We start from the raw sequence: 18,760 nt of genomic DNA on the forward strand, positions 1-18,760 counted from the left end.
AGAAGATAACTGCCTGTAATACAAATTGACATAATCTACAAGCTTTTGGGATAATCAAGCTCAAAGAAGTTTTACAAGTCTTTAAAGACTACAGTACTTCTCAGTTAGTTCTTGATTGTAAATGACAGATAATAGCGCAAATCTGTTTCTACAGCAATGGCATTAATAAAAGATGCGAGACTAGCATATACTAGAACTTGCTCATACGAGTCTATTTAGTTCTTTTCACTGGGTGGGCAGAAAAGATGAATTGCTACAACTTCCACTTAGGGGTGGGAAAGCTATTTTTACTCATACTCTTTTAACTTAAAATGAGTTAGCTCAGACCTGATCTTGAAGAGCTTCCTAAAGCAGAAGCTGTAATAATGAAGTCCTCAGAAGATTGCTAACCTCTACCAGCTTAGCAATCATTCAGAGCTTTAATTTTCTGCCAAGAAAGTGAGTAGCTGTAACACAAGGTTGATTAATATTAATCTCTGTGCCACCTACCCTGGATTTCTTTTTAATGTGTTTGTGTCACAAGATAAAGCTTTGCCAGGCTGCTTGAGGATCACTCTTGGGCAGTCTGAGTGCTAGTTTCATTAGCTGCTCGACCTTCACCTGACAGTCCCTTCCTGTCTCAGGAAAATGTCTGCCACACTTTTTTAAGTGCTGCTGAGCGTGTTCTTCACTTCCTCCCATGGGAGAGCAGGTCCAATGAAGAGCATAACTTCAGGCTGCAGCCCTTCAAACTTGGACAGAAGTAAGTTGCAATAAAATGTGTTCCTTGTGACGCATGTTTCTTCCAGCAGCAAAGTAGAACTGCAAGCTTGATTTCTTTTTTAATTAAAAATATGAGGATTGACTTATCCTTCGAACAAAACTTCTCAGTTTGTGCAGGATACCTGTTAACTCCCCTGATTTTCTCTTGCCTGGTCCATTGTCTTAAAAGGATGCTCTCTAGTTTATTATTCTATTAGTTTCTAAAAAAATGCTGCTTTTCATGTGCCAGTCTTGGATGAGACCCTCTTTTCTACATAGGACCTAATGCATGAAAGCAGTTTAATAACTTTATCAGGTAGTTAATTTGTAAGAACTGACTCATCTTAGCTCTCCTTAAAGCTAGCCCTATGGTACAGGTTTCTTCTGGAGAGGAAGAACATGCTACAGCCACAAGAAGGTATTTCTGCTCAACTCTTGGTCCTCAAAGCCCATGACTAGCCCAGTAAATTTTGGCTAGTGGATGTGCCCAAAACTACTGCTCAGTTGTTTACACTGCTGGGTGTTAACCTAGTTACCATATATTAAGCCCCATGATACATTATTATGATGTCCTAACTGCCAGATTACCGTGTATTTTAGAGAGAATCTGGTATCTGTAGTAGCTTGTGTATAAATTAACTTTTAAGCTAGAATGAGTGGGAATCGGACAAGGGCTGCAATGGGTGAATTGCATTCAAACCCTTTTAATGAAAATGATGAGAGTGAATCTCTCTCCTAGGAACGGTCTTGCACTTCTAGACAAAACCCTGATTATCGGGCACAATGGGATTGCCCCCTTTCCCTCACAGGACCATCTGAGTGCTTAATAAATATCATACTTGTGATTTTAAACTTTTTTTTTTAAACACAGAACACTGCAACTTGTTAAGTTCCTTTGTGAATTTAGCCTCAAAGTTGTTTCAACCAGCAAATTCAGTATTTCAAAGCAGTAACAATAGACCATGTCATATAATCCCAGCCTTTATAGGCTTGCTTGTGACTTGCTTTGATGTTTTTGCTGTTCTGTTTTGCAACTAGTAAAAGTAGTTGGTTCTCATCTAAATACAACCAAGAATTTAGTATACTGAATACTACCATTTAATTTAGTATCACTTCAGCTCTTTTAATTCAATAGAAACATACCAGCATTCTCCCCTTTTTATCGGTAAGGAAATCCATCTAGCCCCCTCTGGCTAGTAAAACTAAGTTCTATTAGTAAGACATACAAATGTCTTACAGCACAGTCTAAACAGCACAGATGTGGTGAACTGGGCTGCTTCTGTGCCAGCCTGAAGCTTGGTTACAGTACAAAAGCACTGGCATATCTCAGAGATGAAGAGTATGCCATCTTTCTTCCATCAAGGCTTATCCACTCTACCTACAACGCAGGGGCCACAGTTGACTTACGGCATGCATAAAGCTTCATCCTCTAGGACAGCTTTCTAAAAGTCATTGCACACTTCTGCTATGTTCTCCACACGCATAAACCTGAAGTTTTTCTGTCTTCAGAAAATTTTGGAGCCTCTCCCACAGCCATGGAAAAACCTGTGTGCTTCACTGACTTGTCTGACTTGGTTGCCACAACCAGCGAGCAACACCAGCTGGTTCTCTCTGTTGCCCCCTGTACCTTTTCCCAGTTGTTTGACTAGAAGGACAGTACAGGAAGTGGGAGACTACAGTCCTTCTGGGAGAGAAAGGGGCTCCCCAGAAGGGGTTCAGAACACAGCTGTAGGGTAGGTCCTAAAACAGATATGGAGGCAGGAAAGGAAAAAAAAAACCACACCATCACAGTAAAGCTTTCTGTGCCTAGTTACCTTGCAGCAACTCCCAGAAAAATGAAGTTCTCTGTTGAGTTAGGGCACTTCTGTCACAAGCAAACCTACAGTTTAGAATTGTATAAAGGCCCCATGAAGCTCCAGTGCCCTTTTTGTTGTTTAGCGTTTTTGCGGCCACAATAAGGACTAGAAATGATTCTTTAAAGGCGGAAACTTGAGTGGTTGTTCTTGACCCCATGCTCATTGCTATCTTCTCAAGCTCAGGTGCAGCGTGGTACTGTGTCCAGGTTGACAGAGAAAAGAAGTATCCCATTACTGGAGTATTATTACCTACATTTACTGCCACACTCGTTAAGTCAGGGTTTGTTGCTTTAGACTAGAGGTTTTCAGCCTGTGATGTGCCACTGGACTATTTACACAAAGTTTATATATAAAGGCCACAAATTCATGCCTAATGTTAAATGTTGCTTTTCAGCCATCCCACAGTTCACACAGTTGTTGTTGGAGTGTTTAGGACTGTAGTCTGGAGGAGACGGGGGGAGTGGGGAGGGAAAACACTGCTCTCAGACGTAGCTCTACAAGAAGCTTCCAAAGCTGCAGAACAGAGCTCATAAGAGATGTCATCGCTTTAGCACAGGTCACATGAAGGAGCCCTTCCAATATATTTATCAGGCTAGTTTTTTTGTACTAAGTGTTGCCTTTGCCATTTTGATAAGCCACTTCCTTCAATAAATTATCTACCCTAAAACACTTTCAGCATTTTATCACTTTAAGATTTTGCAGCCTGACAAGAGATCAGAATTAATTCATGTCATTTTCTCTCACCCTAGGTCCTCAACAACTAAAGCTCCCTAGTCGTCAGTTCGTCTTTTCTCCTCAGTTATGCCTCTGTCATATCTGCTAACAGAATAATGGGTGTGTGAATTTCTTAGAGTAAGAGTACATAAAGATGTCCAAAATATGTTTACTGGACCTCTTTTCCAGCTTCCCCCCCATTTCAAACGAATGCAGACAATTTTGTGCTCATAGAAATTCATCATTTATTCCAATACTTTGTCCTCCATACACAAGCCTTAAGATTTGCTCAGTTTCCACGATACATAAACAAACTATGCCAGCGGAACACAGGAAAATGGGGGGAAAAAAAAAAAAAAAGCTTTTCACACTATTAAATCAGTCAGTTAATTTCTGCTAGAGAAGACTCTCAGGCTCCACAGTAAGCTCTGGGGATTGGCTATCAAGACCATTTTATGCCTGTTCACAGAAGCATGCACCAAACAAAAACTGGGAATTAAAGTAACATATGGGAAGCATTGACAACTTTCCCCTTGCAAGAAGCATCTATTACCTTAATGACATTCCACATGCTGCAAAAGAAAGAACAAGCTACCTTAGCAGAGGGACTGGGTTATGCCAGTTTATACAGCCAAGAACTGTTACACATAATGTACTCATAGGTGTTACTCAAATATTTATACTTTCTCCCCCTCTAAACTAAACTACAGCAATCATGTGTAGAACCCTACTACATTTCCCCTAGTTTCAGCCCAAAGTTTTGTTTTTAGAAAGTATCTCAAAAAATCACTCTGCTTTTCTTTTTTCTTATTTTTAGGTAATGTTTAGAGTTCCACATAGGCAGAATATTAAGCTGTGATGTTCACTTTATTTGACTTAGCTACCAAATGAACCTAAAAATCAACCTGGATAAAACTCAGTGATAGAAGAAAGTGTATAAAGATTGACTGCTGCATGAAAAAAAGAGGAAAAAACCCAAAACATTTGGAGAAAACAGGCTTAGGACAGACAGCATTTTTTGAATTGTGGAATATTAAAGATAATTATCATCAAAGTCACACTAACTTGTCACTTTCGTGGCTGTCACAAAAACTGACGATTTTTTGAAACCAAGATTCCCAACTCTTTCAATCTAATCTACTTTGTCTATGACCTTTTCCAGGAAAATACTTGATTGATGGGTGACTAAAATTAATTGTTTAGATGACAGGGAAAAATAATCTTCCGTTGTAGGACTGTTCAGGAATGGATGCAGTCCTACAGGTGTGTTTTAATTTTGAATACTACAGTGGTCTTATATTGCTTCCTCTCCATACAAATACAAGTTGTCTTGTACCATTTTAAGGTCATATCTGACAAAATAACTCTTTCCAGATTTTATTACTTTAAAAGTTTAAGTCCCATGAAGAAATACTGTGACTTGGAAAAAGTAATTAAAAATGTAGCAGTCAGAAGACTTGTGAGAACAGTTTTATATTTGTCAACTAGTTTACTAAAATTTCTTCTCAGCGTAACGTTGGTACCCTGTAAGCAACACACTGCTAACATCAAGGCGCATCCTTTCATTAAGGCATCCGTATTAAAATAGTGTCGGGATCGACATTTCACTTCTAAAACATGAGCAGAAGAGACGCAGGCGCCTGCCCGGCCAGAGCAGCCTACCCCCGCCCGGGGCACCGCGCCCGGGGGACGCTTACAGTCGATACAGCTGGAAAGTCCCTTTCTAGGCCTAAACTCCGTCTCCAAGGCCATCATCAGGGCTGCTGAACTTTCGTCCGCTTTGGAGGTGGGTCATCGGCGCTCGCTTTCGTGTCGATGTTGTTTTCGTCTTCGCCTTCCTCCTCCTCCTCCTCCTCCTCCTCGTCGTCACCCTCGACATCACCTGCCACGGTTCAAGCGGGGCGCGGATGAGCGGCGCGGGACGCAGGCGGCGCCCCCGGGGCGGCGGAGCCCCGTCCCCCGCCGGCCGCCCCCCCGCCACTCACCGCGCGGCCTGCCGCCGCCCGCCGCCTCTCTCTCCTCCTGCACCAGCGGCGCCAGCAGCTCCACCACCCGCTCCTGCAGCTCGGCCAGGCCCCGCCGCAGCCCGCGCAGCTGGCCGCCCTCACCCTCCTCCGCCGGGCACGGCACCCGCACCGAGCGCGTCTGCCCGTCGCGGCCCCTCAGCTCCGCCACCAGCTCCATCACGCCGCCGCCGCCGCGCGATCCGTGCCCCCCGCGGCGCGCACTCCCCCGGAAGCCCGCTCAGCCCGCCCGCCGGCCAACGACCCCGCCCCGCCCCGCTCAGCGGTCACGTGTCCGCGGGCCGCGCGGGCTGCCCCGCTGCTCCCCTCTGTGACGCGCGGCCCCGGTCACGTGGGGCGCGCGGTTCCGCTTCCGCTGTGGCGCCCCCTGGCGCCTCGGCCGCGTGTTTCCCGCCTCGGCTCGCCCTCGGCCTCGCGTCCCGGCGATGGAGGCGGCGGCGGCGGCGGCGGGCGCCGAGCCGGGGAGCGGCTGCGGGGGCGGCGCGGAGGAGCCCGTGGTCTCCCTGGCGGAGGTGCTGGCGGAGAACGAGGAGCTCGAGAAGGAGGCGCGGGCCGTGCTGGGGGGCAGCGACCACGAGCGCTGCAGCTACTCCCAGGTGGGGGCGGGGCCGGGCGCCGCGGGGGGGCGGGGCGGGGCCGGGCGCCGCGGGGGCGGGGGTTGGGGGCGGGGCCGAGGGGCTGGGGGCGGGGCCGCCCGGGGCCGGGACCCCCCGGCGGCCCCTGTAGCCTGCGCCGGTGTCGCCCCGCAGGGCGCGGTGAAGAGGCAGGCGCTGTACGCCTGCAGCACCTGCACGCCGCCCGGGGGGGAGCCGGCGGGGATCTGCCTGGCCTGCAGCTACGAGTGCCACGGCACCCACCGCCTCTTCGAGCTCTACACCAAGAGGTACCGCGGCGCGGGGTGGGCGGGGCGGGGGCGCGTGCCCGTCCCGGCGGCGGGAAGCGCGCGTGCGCTGGTGGCGGGCGGGGGCGGCTCGAGCCCCCTCAGCCTGCGGCGCTCCGGGCCCGAGGCTCCCTCGGCGGCTTCCCTCGGCGGCCCTCGCGGCCCCCTGGCCATGTCGGTTCCTCGTAGCCGCTCCGGAGCGAAACGCGGGCTCCTTCAGCGGGCTGGGAAAGCAAGGCGGTGTACACTGACCGTCACCGCTTACCGTCTCCTCCCGGACCCGAGTGCTGGGACACTCTGCGGGGGGCTGTGGTGTGAGCTGAGGTGGCCAGGGGAATTTCCCCAGAGCCTCCTCCGCTGTATAATACATTTCAGTGAGGTAGGACAACCTTCCAGTGTGTAACCCGTACAAAATACGCCACTCCCAGCAAAACTGCACATGCAACTGAGGTCAGGTCACTGAGGTACCCATGTTCCCCTGTCACTTGGCATACCTGCCCTATTTAAGTGAGAGCTTAGGTGTCTGAGGAGGAGGCGAGGTTAATCACCTTCGAGGATCCAGCCTTTGGAAACGAACCAGTTCACGTTCCGCTTTGGCCAACACGCTTGCTCGCGGTTTTGAGTGTGGTAGTTACAGCACCCGGGGTTAGCTGTGCCATTGCAGTCTCCCAGCCAAGTGCTGTTGCAAATGATGGTGTTAGCTGAGATCTGCCAAGAACACCATGTGAGAGGGTAAGGCTGCAAGGCCCTTTGGCCAGTTCTGACTGATGCTATTGTTTAAATAGCTGCAAGAATATTTTTATGGCTCCTAATAAACTGCTGGGAATTGTTATGAACACAAAACATAGTGTGTTTTCAGTTACTAAAAAACCTGAAATGCTATGTTTTTCTTTCCAGGAACTTCCGCTGTGACTGTGGAAATAGCAAGTTCAAAAATCTGCAGTGCAAGTTACTCCCAGTAAGTTCAGACATAGGTTTCGTACATACAGAATCAAAATAACAGTCTTGGGAGTTGGTGCCTTGCCTCAGCCAGCGCTGACTCATGCGATGCCTCTGCTTTTCCCAGCACGTTAAACAAGGTGGGAGTATTACAGCAGGAGATAAAACTGTTGAGGGACCAAAGGGAAATGTTGCGAGGAGAGAGAACGTTTGATCCGTGTCATCCATGAATGCAGCAGTTCTGTATCCTCGGTCAGCGTAATGCCAGAAACGTGTCATGGTGCCTGCACTAATACATCTCATTAACTTTAAGCGGGCTTCAGGAGAACCTTTTGGGGTGCAATTCTGCAGTTGCATTAAGGAAATTTAAGGTCGTGCTGCTGTCAAAGGGACAGTTCCCTCCCCTTCTTCATGGTGGCCATTAGCGCCCTAATCTTTTTTGATAGGTTGTCATCAGAGCCTGCTGATGGGAGAGTTTTTTACTGTATTAAGCCCCCTGTGCTTTCATATTCGGTGGGCATTTTGGACTCATCAAGTAGTTGGTAATCTGGGAAGCAGCGACAGGAAGCTGCTTGGCTTGCCTGCAGTGCTGCTCTCAGGGTACTAACACTCCAAATGTAGAAACAGCAAGTGGTTTTGTGTATGCCCATTTCGTTCTGGCAGAATTGGGACGGATCCAGAGCTAGTCAGCCTAGGGCTACAGTCCAGTGATCCCTACAGAGACACCTGTGACAATTTTAATACGTTACTGTTTCTCATTTGAGTCAATGAAATGGATCACGTGGTTGTTCCTCCTCCTTCAGTTCAGTGCAAAATCAATTGTACAGGTTAAGTGACCTTCAGCATCCGTCCATTAATCTGGCTGACTTCATGGATGCTGGGTGCTTGCATCGTCCGCTCTTCCTTTGTCAGAATAGTGGTAGAAAGCGTTTTGTAGTAACATCATAAATGGTCACAGCTGTTTCTGCAGGGGCCGATGGTGGCCTTAGGCTGCAACTACATGCGGTTCTGAAGCCCTCTGGCTGCAGCTGTATTAGCTGGTTTTTTTTTAAAATGGGATTACCTGTAATTGAATTTCATTCAGCATGTCCTGTAATTTAGATGTTCCTCTCCTGTAGAGTGAGGCTTATATGACGTGAATTTAGTGGGAGCTCAGTGGTAAGATTAAGCAAAGTTGGGTTTGGATCACAGTCTGAATGTTTAAAAAAAAATGGAGGGGAAGGTGCACAATAAATCTACAGACGTTGCTGTAGTGGCAGCAGGCAGGCGTGGTTGGTGATCAAAACACTTACATCGTTTTAGATTAGCAGTAGCTTAACAAACACCACAGTTGCCATTTGTTACAAAGGTGGAAAGACTATTTTTCCTCTTTGCTTTTGAACTTCAGTATTCCTCACGTGCCCTGTTCTGCTGCTCACTGTATAGCATAGGTGTCTGGATAGTATCTTTCTTTTTGGATCTTCAAGCTGATGAGTATAATGATTGCTTTTAGGAATTAAAGTGGAACAGGAATTGGGTTTTTCTAGATTATACATCTTTTCTGTCTTTTATTTCCACTGCATTGTCTGTTGAGACATTTTTTCCTTTCCTCCTAGGAAAAGGGCAAGGTGAATTCAGGAAATAAGTATAATGACAATTTCTACGGATTATACTGTACTTGTAAAAGACCTTATCCTGATCCTGAAGATGAGGTAAGAAACACAAAAACCAGTAGTAATCATATATAGATGGTATTTATGCAAAATATTGTGCAGAGGGTCCCTGAGCTGCTTTACAGGGAAGATCCTACTTTAAGAAATCGTATGTTCCATATTGCTTTTGGTTGTCATGTGCTATATAAAATAATTACTTCATTGGGTTTTTTTTAAATGGTAGAATATGTTTATGCCTTAAAGACAGACGAGGAGGACGAACCATCATTTGGACAAAACGCTGCTGCAGTTCTCTCAGCTTTCCTCTCTCTAAAGTTACAGAGTTACCTTAGGGGGTGGGTTTCTCATCATCTTGAGAAATGTGGCAAGCGCAGAATGAACACATTGCACATGTTAGGAGAGACCAGAATCTGCTTCCTCGTACCTGCACCAGTGCTCTGACAAGGCTTCTGGGATGGCGAGAGCCTGTCCTGTAGCACTGGCTTTAGCTTTCCTTTACGGTAGTCAGAACACTTTTTCTCTGTCTGAAGTATTAAAATACACCACTGGGTTTGTACACGCACACTTTTGTTTGCAGTCATAGAAGTTAGGTGTTTTAAAGAATAAGGAACGCACAAGTCTTTCAAATGCAAAGAAGTATTTTATAAACTAACCTCTCTGAAGTTCAGAGATAGCTAAACATTTCTAAAGAAATCATTAATAATTGTTTCATAACAAAGCAGTTTGTACTGTACTGCATTGTGGACAGTTAAGTTAGGATTCTGGCATTCCTATATAAACCTGATGACATCATGAATATCAGTATCTTTCTTTTGCTAAGCTGCCTGTTCATCCATTTCTGTTCACAGGAAGAAAGATACCAATAATGTATTAACTTTTATCAGCTCTTTTGTGTGAGACTGTCTTGCTGTACTGGGAAAGCTAGTTTTGTAATAATAAATGGGAAATTCCAGTCTTGATAATACTACAAATCACAGATGCAGTTGAACTTCAGGGAAGCAAACTGACTAATGAAGCAGTAACTACTCATTAATGGCAGCTCCCCGTGGGTGGGTGAAGAGGGAAATGCAATTCACTTGAGCAGGCTTTGCGTAATACTGCAGTTTGAGGCTTGTGAAAGATTCTGGAGGTTGCTATTAATGCTAATAATACGACGGTTCATCTAGATTCCAGATGAGATGATCCAGTGCATAGTTTGTGAAGACTGGTTCCATGGAAGGGTAAGGAAACTATAAGTAGCAGAATTGCCATTTGCATAGGAATAAGTTAGTGTCAGTTAAGTTTGTATGGCTATTCTTACTTGGGAAGGTTTGCTGTAGTTCTCAAAAGATTATTACGTGAGTTCTAAGGTATTGCTTTTCATCCTGTGCAAAGGAATATTGAAAGCTTAATCTTGCGCTGCTGTCCACTCCAGTCCAAAAACCTAGAAGGAGTTCTACCTTTTTGAAGGTTACCACTGTGGAAAAAAATAACAACTTTATAACTGTCTCTTTAATTGGAAAATTCGAATCAGTACAATCGGTGAGAAAAAGATTCTTACTGAGGCACATCATTATCAACTACCTGAATAGTTCCTCATTCAAAAGAATGCTTTTTAAACTGCAGTTCCTTTAAGTAGCAAGGAACAAACTGTGCTGTTGGTTCCTGATTACGAACTTTGGGGAAATCTTTTAAAAGCAGCTCAGCACTTCAGTGAGTGCCCTGCTTAATGTGTAGGCATTAAGGATTCAGCCTCTTGTGCCTTGAAGGGCGCAAGTGAAATTCCGTGTTTGAAGTTGCAGGATCGAAGAATAAAAAAAAAGATGATCGGCTTCAATTATGGGGTCTGTAGATAAACTATAGGATTCTTTTGTATAAATGTATGTATGAAGAATGTTATGCTGCATACCGTGAGCTTTGCAAGAATGCTTTTCCAAAGAAAGCCGCTAAGTGCTTTTAATTGCCTAAATAGTTCTCACCAATTTATGGAGAGCTTTGGGACCTAATTCTTCTGAAGTTCAGTATGTGATCAATATGGAGACTTACAATCTCTTACATGTAAGGAAGCAATCATTAAAAGTTATTTAAGAGTTTAAATGTGCAGTGTGCAAGAGGTATCTTCACCTGTCCTATGTTTAGGACAGTTTAGAAGAATATCATGTAGAAATGAGATAAAGATAGGACTGAGATTTCTGAGTATGTAGAAGTCATAAAAGGCTGTAAACAAATAGAGAATTATTTCAGTTTTTCCCTGGAATTTTTATCAGCTCTTTCCAGTCTTTAAATTATACTCATAATCATTGTAGTAAGTTAGCAGGAGTGTATGCTTGTGCTGAAAATGTGATGGCAGTTGATGTTTTACTTCCTCTAAGCCTAGAGTTGAGTCTGTTAATTTGCAGCGAATGCTTCACTGCTGCGTGCTTGTTTCTTTTTGATAGCATCTTGGTGCAGTTCCCCCTGAAAGCGGAGACTTCCACGAAATGGTATGCCAAGCCTGCATGAATCACTGCCATTTCCTATGGGCTTATGCGTCGCAATTAGCAGGTAAAGAAAATTAAGATATCTGAGCCAGTATTTTGTTAGCATGTATTTCTCATACATGGTTGATTAATGACATAATACTGTTTAAATGGTTGGAGAAATGATACTCATTATATTGGACAGTCGCCTTCAGCAGTGGAACATGCGGGGCTGCAGTAACTGTTCTGTAAAAAAAAAAGGGCAGTTCTTGTTCCTAAATCTTAATTCTGTGGTCCTCACTCATTTATTTTATCAAAGATGTGGTAGCACATAGATGGATGAAGATTTAATACTTGTCTCAAGGAACTTAATTTCTAAACTGGATCAAAGAACTGAAGAGCCATCCTAAAGGAAGCAGTGAGGCAAACAGCTGAGTATAAGAGGCTCTGAGCAGCAAAGAGAGAGTGAATGATTGCGTGACCTGAAATGAATGTGTAAAACCTTAATCTGGGTAGAGCTGGGGCTGTGCTCAGGACACGTGTTCCCTGCGGTCACACCAGGCCTCTGTCTGCTATGTGGTCTCTGCGGGATCAGAAGGGTAGATGACTTGATTTCTGTGGAAAGAGCTGGTTTCACGTAGTCTCCTAAATGTTGCTTATATCAACTGGTGAGTGATCTCTTATGTACCAGAAATTTCAATGGTAATTCTAAGGATTCTGAGCTGGCCTACCTGGAGTTCTCTTCCTTCCAATGTAAATACAGTACAGAATGGCATTTTTTGTTTGTTTTTGGTCTTCCTCCTTGTAACCAGCTGTGTCACAGGGCACACATTTAAATTGACATCAAAAGAAAAACGTCTTTAAAATAAGGAAGTGGTTAGTGTAGTTAATCTGTCATGGAGTTTTTGGTGTGTGTGCCTGGAGAAAATGAAGGACTCTGACACGAAGTCAGCAAAAAAGTACGCGACAGCTACTGAACCTGCCATAGCTATCAAGGGGTGTCAGGAAGGACAAGCATCTTAGTATGGAACTATCTCAAATTGTGATACCCTTTTCCCTCTCCTAGGGCTTAGATTTTGGGAAGCAGGTGTTTTAGAATAGGAGTATGAGAGGTGAAGATGACTACGGTGAAAGAGGGAGCGGTTTTGTTATATACCTAGGTCACTGTGTCTTTGGACAGCTGTAGAGTATATCCAGGACCCTGCAGTGTATGAGGTGATCTAGGTGCTCTTGGACACTGCACTGTAAAGCAGAGAGAATGTCTGTGGTAGCCTGTATGTTGTCTGGCACAGTATTTTCACTTACGGGGCTATGTATCTTCCAGTTCCTGCTTTGACCAAAGTGAACTCCCTTGAAGATGAAGGGATTGTCCTGAAGGCTGAGGGAAATGAAGAGCAGAAAAAAGAAATAAAAACCGAAAGTGGAGTGGAACACCAAGAAACAAAGGAGGAAAAGCAAATGGAACAGTTTAATGAACCATCCACTAGCTCTGGGTCTGCTTGTCCAGAGGTAAAACGGACCTTCTTTTCTGTCCTGTGCATCTTCGCACTGATGATAGGTGAAGTAAAGCCCACCTCTTTCTGTGTAGGTTCAGTGAAGAGGTAAATGCTTTCAGTCTGTTTCCATGTTTCTCTTCGGTCACTGACACTTCAAACGTGCGGTCTCTGTGGAGCACAGCCTAGGCTGTGGAACTTGATTGTAGAAGTGGGTGACAAGGGTGTAACGTCTGTTTGCAGACAGGTTAGATCCATCCCTTCTTGTCAGCCACCTGGCCTTTACACTGAGGTAACTTCTGAGTTTGTTCTAGTACAGGGGTATTATGCATTGTAGCTGCATTTGCATGATAGTCCAGCTCTGATTTCTTAAACGTTTATGGCTATTGCAGTAAATTTCTACAGAAATTTCTAGTGGAAACTGCTAAAACCACATCAGAATCCTCATGTAGATGAAATGGTAATATAGGTTGTTTATAAAAAATGTGTCTGAGGCACACTTGAAGTGATGTTATAGAGCGCTGAACGCCCTCATTTTAATTCAGGTAGTTACTAAGAGTGAGGAGCCAGTCTGCAAGCTGAAAGAACTCCAAAGCAAGCAATTTTTAAAAAAAGATACTGCCACCTTTTGGCCATCGAACTGGAGAAGCAAATTATGCACCTGTGAAGACTGTTTGGTATGTGTTCTCTCTTCATTACCATCATTGACATGGGGGAGGCAGGGAGAGGCAGGGAGGAGCTCCCAGAGAATCTTTGAAGGGAAGCTTGTAGATAAAATCTGTGTAAATGTTCTTACTCTGCGTATAAACACCTAAAAACCCTTCCACCCCACATAAAGAAACACACTGAATCCTTTGGAATTAATACGGCATGAAGGAGCTTCTAAACATTTGTATTTTCTTTGCTGCTTAAATCCAGTATTGCTTTGGAAGTCATTATGGGGAGATGTCTGAAATGCTGGATACAGATAATTTCAGATAAATTTTGATGTCTGAAATGCTGGATACAAAGTTTACATTATTATTTTTATTATTTGTGATACTGAACACAAAAAGGATTGGGCAAGAGCATCTCCATCTGAGAGAGAAGTTTAGTAATGTAGAAGTAAATTTTACTTTATTCTCCAGAAAATGTACTCAGAGCTTGAAGTCCAGTTCCTGACAGATGAATGTGACACTGTCTTGGCTTACGAAAATAAAGGTACCAGTGACCAAGAAACAGAGAGGAGAGATCCTTTAATGGACACCCTTAACAGCATGGACAGAGTCCAGCAAGTAGAACTCATCTGTGGTAAATATAACTTCTTTTTTAGAATCTGCCTTAGCACTTAAAGTGAACAGTTTCCCATAAGAGATTAGTATCAGGTCTTGCAGTGCAGTGTCAAACTATTTTTGAAGTAACATGTAGAAGACTATGACAGATTGCACACCTCCATCAGGATTACTCTAGAGAAGTTTGTCCTCTCTGGCCTGTTGTTACAACTTTAACTTACATCAAGGAACTAGATGGTGTGGGAACTTTTCCGCTATTTAACATCTTAGATATTGTATTGACGGTAATTTCTTGTAACGTGACTATTGAAACATTAATTTACACTTCGGCTGTCTGGCTTATTTTTCTTACCCTGTGCTGTTGTTTGGCAATCTCCTGTTGTCTGGGGGAGTGCCAGCCAGCGTGAAGCTGGGGTGCAGGGTGCTCCCTGGCAGCTCTGCTGCAGAGCGTATTGACAAGACAGCGTTGAGGTATTTTATAACTGGAGCCGTGTTTCCCTCTTCTGAGTGAGGGGTTTGCACTCTGGTGAGGACACTTGCCCAACCCTGAGTTACAGGCTAGGACTTCTCACCACGACCCACGCGGGCTTTTGCACTGGGAAGCTGGGAGCAGGGGCAGTCTTTTAATTAATTGTTCTGATTCACTCACTGAACTTCTATACATTTCTCTGAAGATCACCTGAACAGATATTCAGACTGCACAGGCTAGTCTGATAAATTATTAGGCTTCTCATGTTTACCTGGACTTGCCTTTCTATTTATTATTTATAATCCAGTTCAAACCTAGATTTGTCTCAAGTTAATCTAACGAATGACAAGAGGAAGTAGAACAAGTTGTCTTCTTGAGCCAATGTTAAACTAAAGCTGGGTATCTTCTTGGTTTTTTTGTTTTCTTTCCCTTGCCTTTGCTTCTCCATCCAGAATACAATGATTTAAAGACAGAACTGACAGACTATCTCAGGAGATTTGCAGATGAGGGAACGGTAAGGCGCAACTCGCAGAATTTGTTTGCCAGAAAACGTGTTTTGAAGTACTGTTGAGGGGTGGGTGTTGAATACTATGATGCTATGTTACAATATTTTTTTCCTGTCTCTTGGAGTTGCTGGTACTGCAGTAGAAATTAGAAATCCCTGATTTGATTGGAATTTAGAAGTTGCATTTCCTTAATGGCATTGTTGAGAGATAACAGGGACCTTACAGAAATCTGTCTATAAAGTACCGAGAGCAGTTCTTAAATTTGAACGAAACTTCTGTTGCTCTAGGAAAAGCATTCAGGAAAAAAAGCTCGACCTTTACGTTTTTTCTTAGATTGAATTTAAACCCTTAGAAGAATAAGGACTGACTAAATATTGGCGGTCTTGTCAGTTTTTTCCTAGAGGAATTTGCATGCAATTATTAATCAACACACGCATTTTGTTGCCTTATTTGCTAAATTGCCATTCTTAGTTACATTGTAATGAGTCTGAAGTGAGCTAGTGAAAATGTTGCTTTGTGTTAATTTTTCTAATGATAAAGGCAAGTGGTCAAACCTGTTAAAAATACCATCAGGAGCTTTGCTCCATGTGCTTGTTCTGCCTTTGGGGAGCTCATTTCTCTGTTTGTATTCTTATAATAGAATTTGGGCATTAATTGTCTCCTTTGGGTACAACAGGAAAGCTGTTTTGCTAGCTGTATCGGAGAGAATTCAGGATGCTTGCTTTTATATGCTTTTTGTGTATTACATGTGGGATGCATGCAAGAAAAAACAAATCATTTATTTGAATTCTGGTACCACAACTTGGATTTCATATTGCTTCCCCCAGGTGGTTAAAAGAGAAGACATTCAGCACTTCTTTGAAGAATTTCAGTCACGGAAAAGACGACGGACTAACAGGATGCAGTACTACTGTAGTTAGACTGAGAGGGTCTGGATCTGAAAGGACAACTGGGAAAACAATATTCATTGGCAACCAGAAGAGGCATCTTCAGTATTATTTGGCTTCTCATCAAAATCCAACTGTCCAAGCAACGTCTTCATTTATGTCTCATACTTCCTTTATTTGTAGCGACTAAAACGTGTTCCTAACAGGTACATTGCATTTATAGGGATTTCAGTACTGATCGACTTTGCATTCCTGTGAAAGCTGGCCTTGTCTCAAGGGGGAGGACGGCTTGTTACGAGAACAGTGTGCCACTGTGTATTCCCTTTAGCCTTTCACCTATTTTACTGTTAGTGCCTATAGCTGTACGCTGTACTAAAACCTGGGTGGGGTCTGCCTGCCCTCCCTTCTGTACGGTGCAGGCAATACGCATGCGGTGTGATTTGCAAGACTGGAGTGCGTTGCTTTCCTGCTTTAAATGGCTCTGTATCATCTCTTCGGGGTGTAGTGATTCTAGCGAAGGCTCCCTGCACAAAGTAAGTGTCTATTTACTACACAGAGGGAGGCACGGCTCCTGAAAGGGCAAAGCAGGCAGGCGGTATGGTCATGGCTGTTGGGTGACATTGCGTTCTGACATTTGGGTCACAGTAGGTGAACTGAACAGCGCTGTACTTCTGCACGCTCGCTCGCCACTGTGCAAGTGCTCCCGAGGCAGGTGAAAAATGAGAAATCGTAGGTTAGGCTTGATGCAACAGAATGTTCTGTCTGTTTTTATAAATTCAAAAACTTTGTTTCTAATATTGTACAGTGATGTTTTCCATGCAAAAATTTGTCACATGAACTTTATCCACTCACTAGAATATAAACAATATCTAGGAGGAGGTACTAAATTACAAATTAAGCATCGGGGGGTTTGTTATAGGACTTTAATGTGCTTTGATTTTAAAAACTAGCCTACTGCAAATTATTCTATTTCCTAAGTGTTCCTGAAAACTCTGCAGCATCCTGGCATTTTGCTACAGTATAAAACGTGTGATCTTTTTATAATCACTGTGATAATCATGGAACAGGAGATGTTTTGCTGACTTTTAAGAATCTACACTTAGCTACAATTAAATATTGACTTTTCATAAGTTTGGAGCCTAATATAGTTTTTAGTTTTCTTTACCCACAAATCCCAAAACATACTTTAAGAAAGTTCTAATTTTTAACTCCTGCTTTATGTAGTTGGAGGATTTCTTTACCATGGGGTACTATTCCACTTCCATGTTAGTGACATTTGAGAAGATCTATCATTCTCCCTATTAATTGTTTCTGACCACTTTATTTACAAAAGCTAGTTCTAGCATAGAGGCTCAGTTCATCAGTTTGTTCCATGCAAAATGACTAGTTGCTTTTAAATTTAACTCTGGGTATTGTATGTGCTTTTTTTGTAGCAACTGTTATGGGAGTTGTAACTGCATATCTAACTACACTATCTACAAATTAAAGAACTGTTCAATCTGTACTGTCTTGTTTTTTTGAAGTGCTGCTGTAGCGGTTTGTTTCCACAGGGCAGCGCAGTGATGAGCCATTAGCTGTGTGGCCAAGACACATCTCAGGGGCCGAGACCTTTACCCCCACCCTGACACACGCCATTGCAGGCCGGTGTGAAACAAGGGCTGGCATCCCGCTTGCAAGTACACTTTTGAGCAGGAGAAAAAGCAGAGTGGGATGATGATTCCTCTGTATTGCAGTTCTTGGCACGGCAGTCACTAAAGGGGTGGGGGAGGAAGCGCTGTCCTGGGTTCCAGCTCTGAGCTCACATCACCCTGAACGGAAACCCTAGGTTTTCCAAGTCATACTGTCCTCCCCAGTATATAAAAAAGCAGCAGCAGCAGCTACCAGGGTGCAAGTCAATAGTACAGCACTCTGTGCTCAAGGAATGACAGCAACGTTGCATAGCAGGAGGAAGTTCCATTGCAGGAAGTTTTTTGCACCAAGTACGTAGTTTCCCCAACAAGGAGTTGCTACAGCTACAGCTGCACAGCACAGGGGCAGCACTGACGACATGCGCTGTCCCTTCTTGGCATCAGCCCGTACTACAGCCATGGAGCAGGGCGTAGCTGAAGTGGGCCCAGCCCCTAACAATCTTCTTTAATGCACTTGTGCTTTCTTCCTAAAGGCTCGCCCCAGTGAAGAGGCATCCTCTCCTCTCTCCTCACTCCACCCCACCCCGGACATAACCCACCATGTGTTGCTGTTGTACAAAGTGAGACTAGTCAAGATTTTCTGCTGCTGGATGACACACTTCTGAACTTGAGTCATCTCTTTGAAGTAGTGAAGCACTTGTTTCTGTGAAAGAGATACAATGACTATTCAGCCGATGCAGGATAACTGCAACTCAAGAATGCTGGGTACTTAACAAGTGTCTTTGTCTAGCTGCTCCGCTGAGAAAACAAACACTTCCTAGATCAAGGGCTAAGTCCCCCCACCTTGACTAGGGGTAATCCTATTGCCTTCAACAGTGAATAGTCTCAGTCAATTAAGCCCTAGTCAGAATGACTCACTGCACTATTTCACTGCAGTGCTTTTCCTTTTTAATAAGCTGCTTGAACAGTGCCACTAATTTTGAATTCCTCTTTTTACACTGGTCTGTATCATATCCTTGATGTTCAAAGCATTATTGTGCACTTTTTTTTCCAGAAGGAACAACAAACCTTGTCAGTTTTAAGAGCCTTTAGTGTTAGAGGGCACCTTACAGTTTGTATCAAACCACTCCTTTCCCCTCGGCCATCGGTCACAGCAAGTTCAGAATAATGATGGCACTGTCCATTTGGCCAGCCTGCTGGTGACAGTTAACTGGAAGAAGTCGCACAAGCACGTTCTATACAAGCCATTTATTTGAAATGCC

The 18,760-nt window shown here is 44.0% G+C and overlaps 2 protein-coding genes across 4 annotated transcripts; one reads left to right on the plus strand and one right to left on the minus strand.

Moving 5' to 3' along the window:
- Positions 1-3,539: 3,539 nt before the first annotated feature.
- On the minus strand, positions 3,540-5,525 carry GON7 (GON7 subunit of KEOPS complex). Its single transcript, XM_050897532.1, has 2 exons — positions 5,297-5,525; positions 3,540-5,193 (listed from the first exon to the last, which is right to left on the minus strand). Exons 1-2 carry the CDS (start codon positions 5,493-5,495, stop codon positions 5,066-5,068), a joined length of 327 nt encoding a protein of 108 aa, XP_050753489.1. The 5' UTR covers positions 5,496-5,525; the 3' UTR covers positions 3,540-5,065.
- Positions 5,526-5,746: 221 nt separating this feature from the next.
- Positions 5,747-17,374, plus strand: UBR7 (ubiquitin protein ligase E3 component n-recognin 7). Of its 3 annotated transcripts, XM_050898247.1 has the most exons (11): positions 5,747-5,931; positions 6,085-6,218; positions 7,113-7,173; positions 8,750-8,845; positions 9,973-10,026; positions 11,224-11,329; positions 12,569-12,753; positions 13,283-13,414; positions 13,865-14,027; positions 14,930-14,991; positions 15,811-17,374. In XM_050898247.1, exons 1-11 carry the CDS (start codon positions 5,761-5,763, stop codon positions 15,901-15,903), a joined length of 1,257 nt encoding a protein of 418 aa, XP_050754204.1. In that variant the 5' UTR covers positions 5,747-5,760; the 3' UTR covers positions 15,904-17,374. The 3 variants fall into 3 exon arrangements, with proteins under 3 accessions (XP_050754204.1, XP_050754205.1, XP_050754206.1); XM_050898248.1 differs by lacking the exon at positions 9,973-10,026; XM_050898249.1 differs by lacking the exon at positions 14,930-14,991 and having other exon boundaries at positions 15,811-15,873.
- The last annotated feature ends 1,386 nt before the right edge of the window (positions 17,375-18,760 follow it).

The sequence above is a fragment of the Gymnogyps californianus genome, chromosome 5 (assembly GCF_018139145.2).
Source record: "Gymnogyps californianus isolate 813 chromosome 5, ASM1813914v2, whole genome shotgun sequence".
In the NCBI taxonomy this organism is placed as follows: Eukaryota; Metazoa; Chordata; class Aves; order Accipitriformes; family Cathartidae; genus Gymnogyps; species Gymnogyps californianus.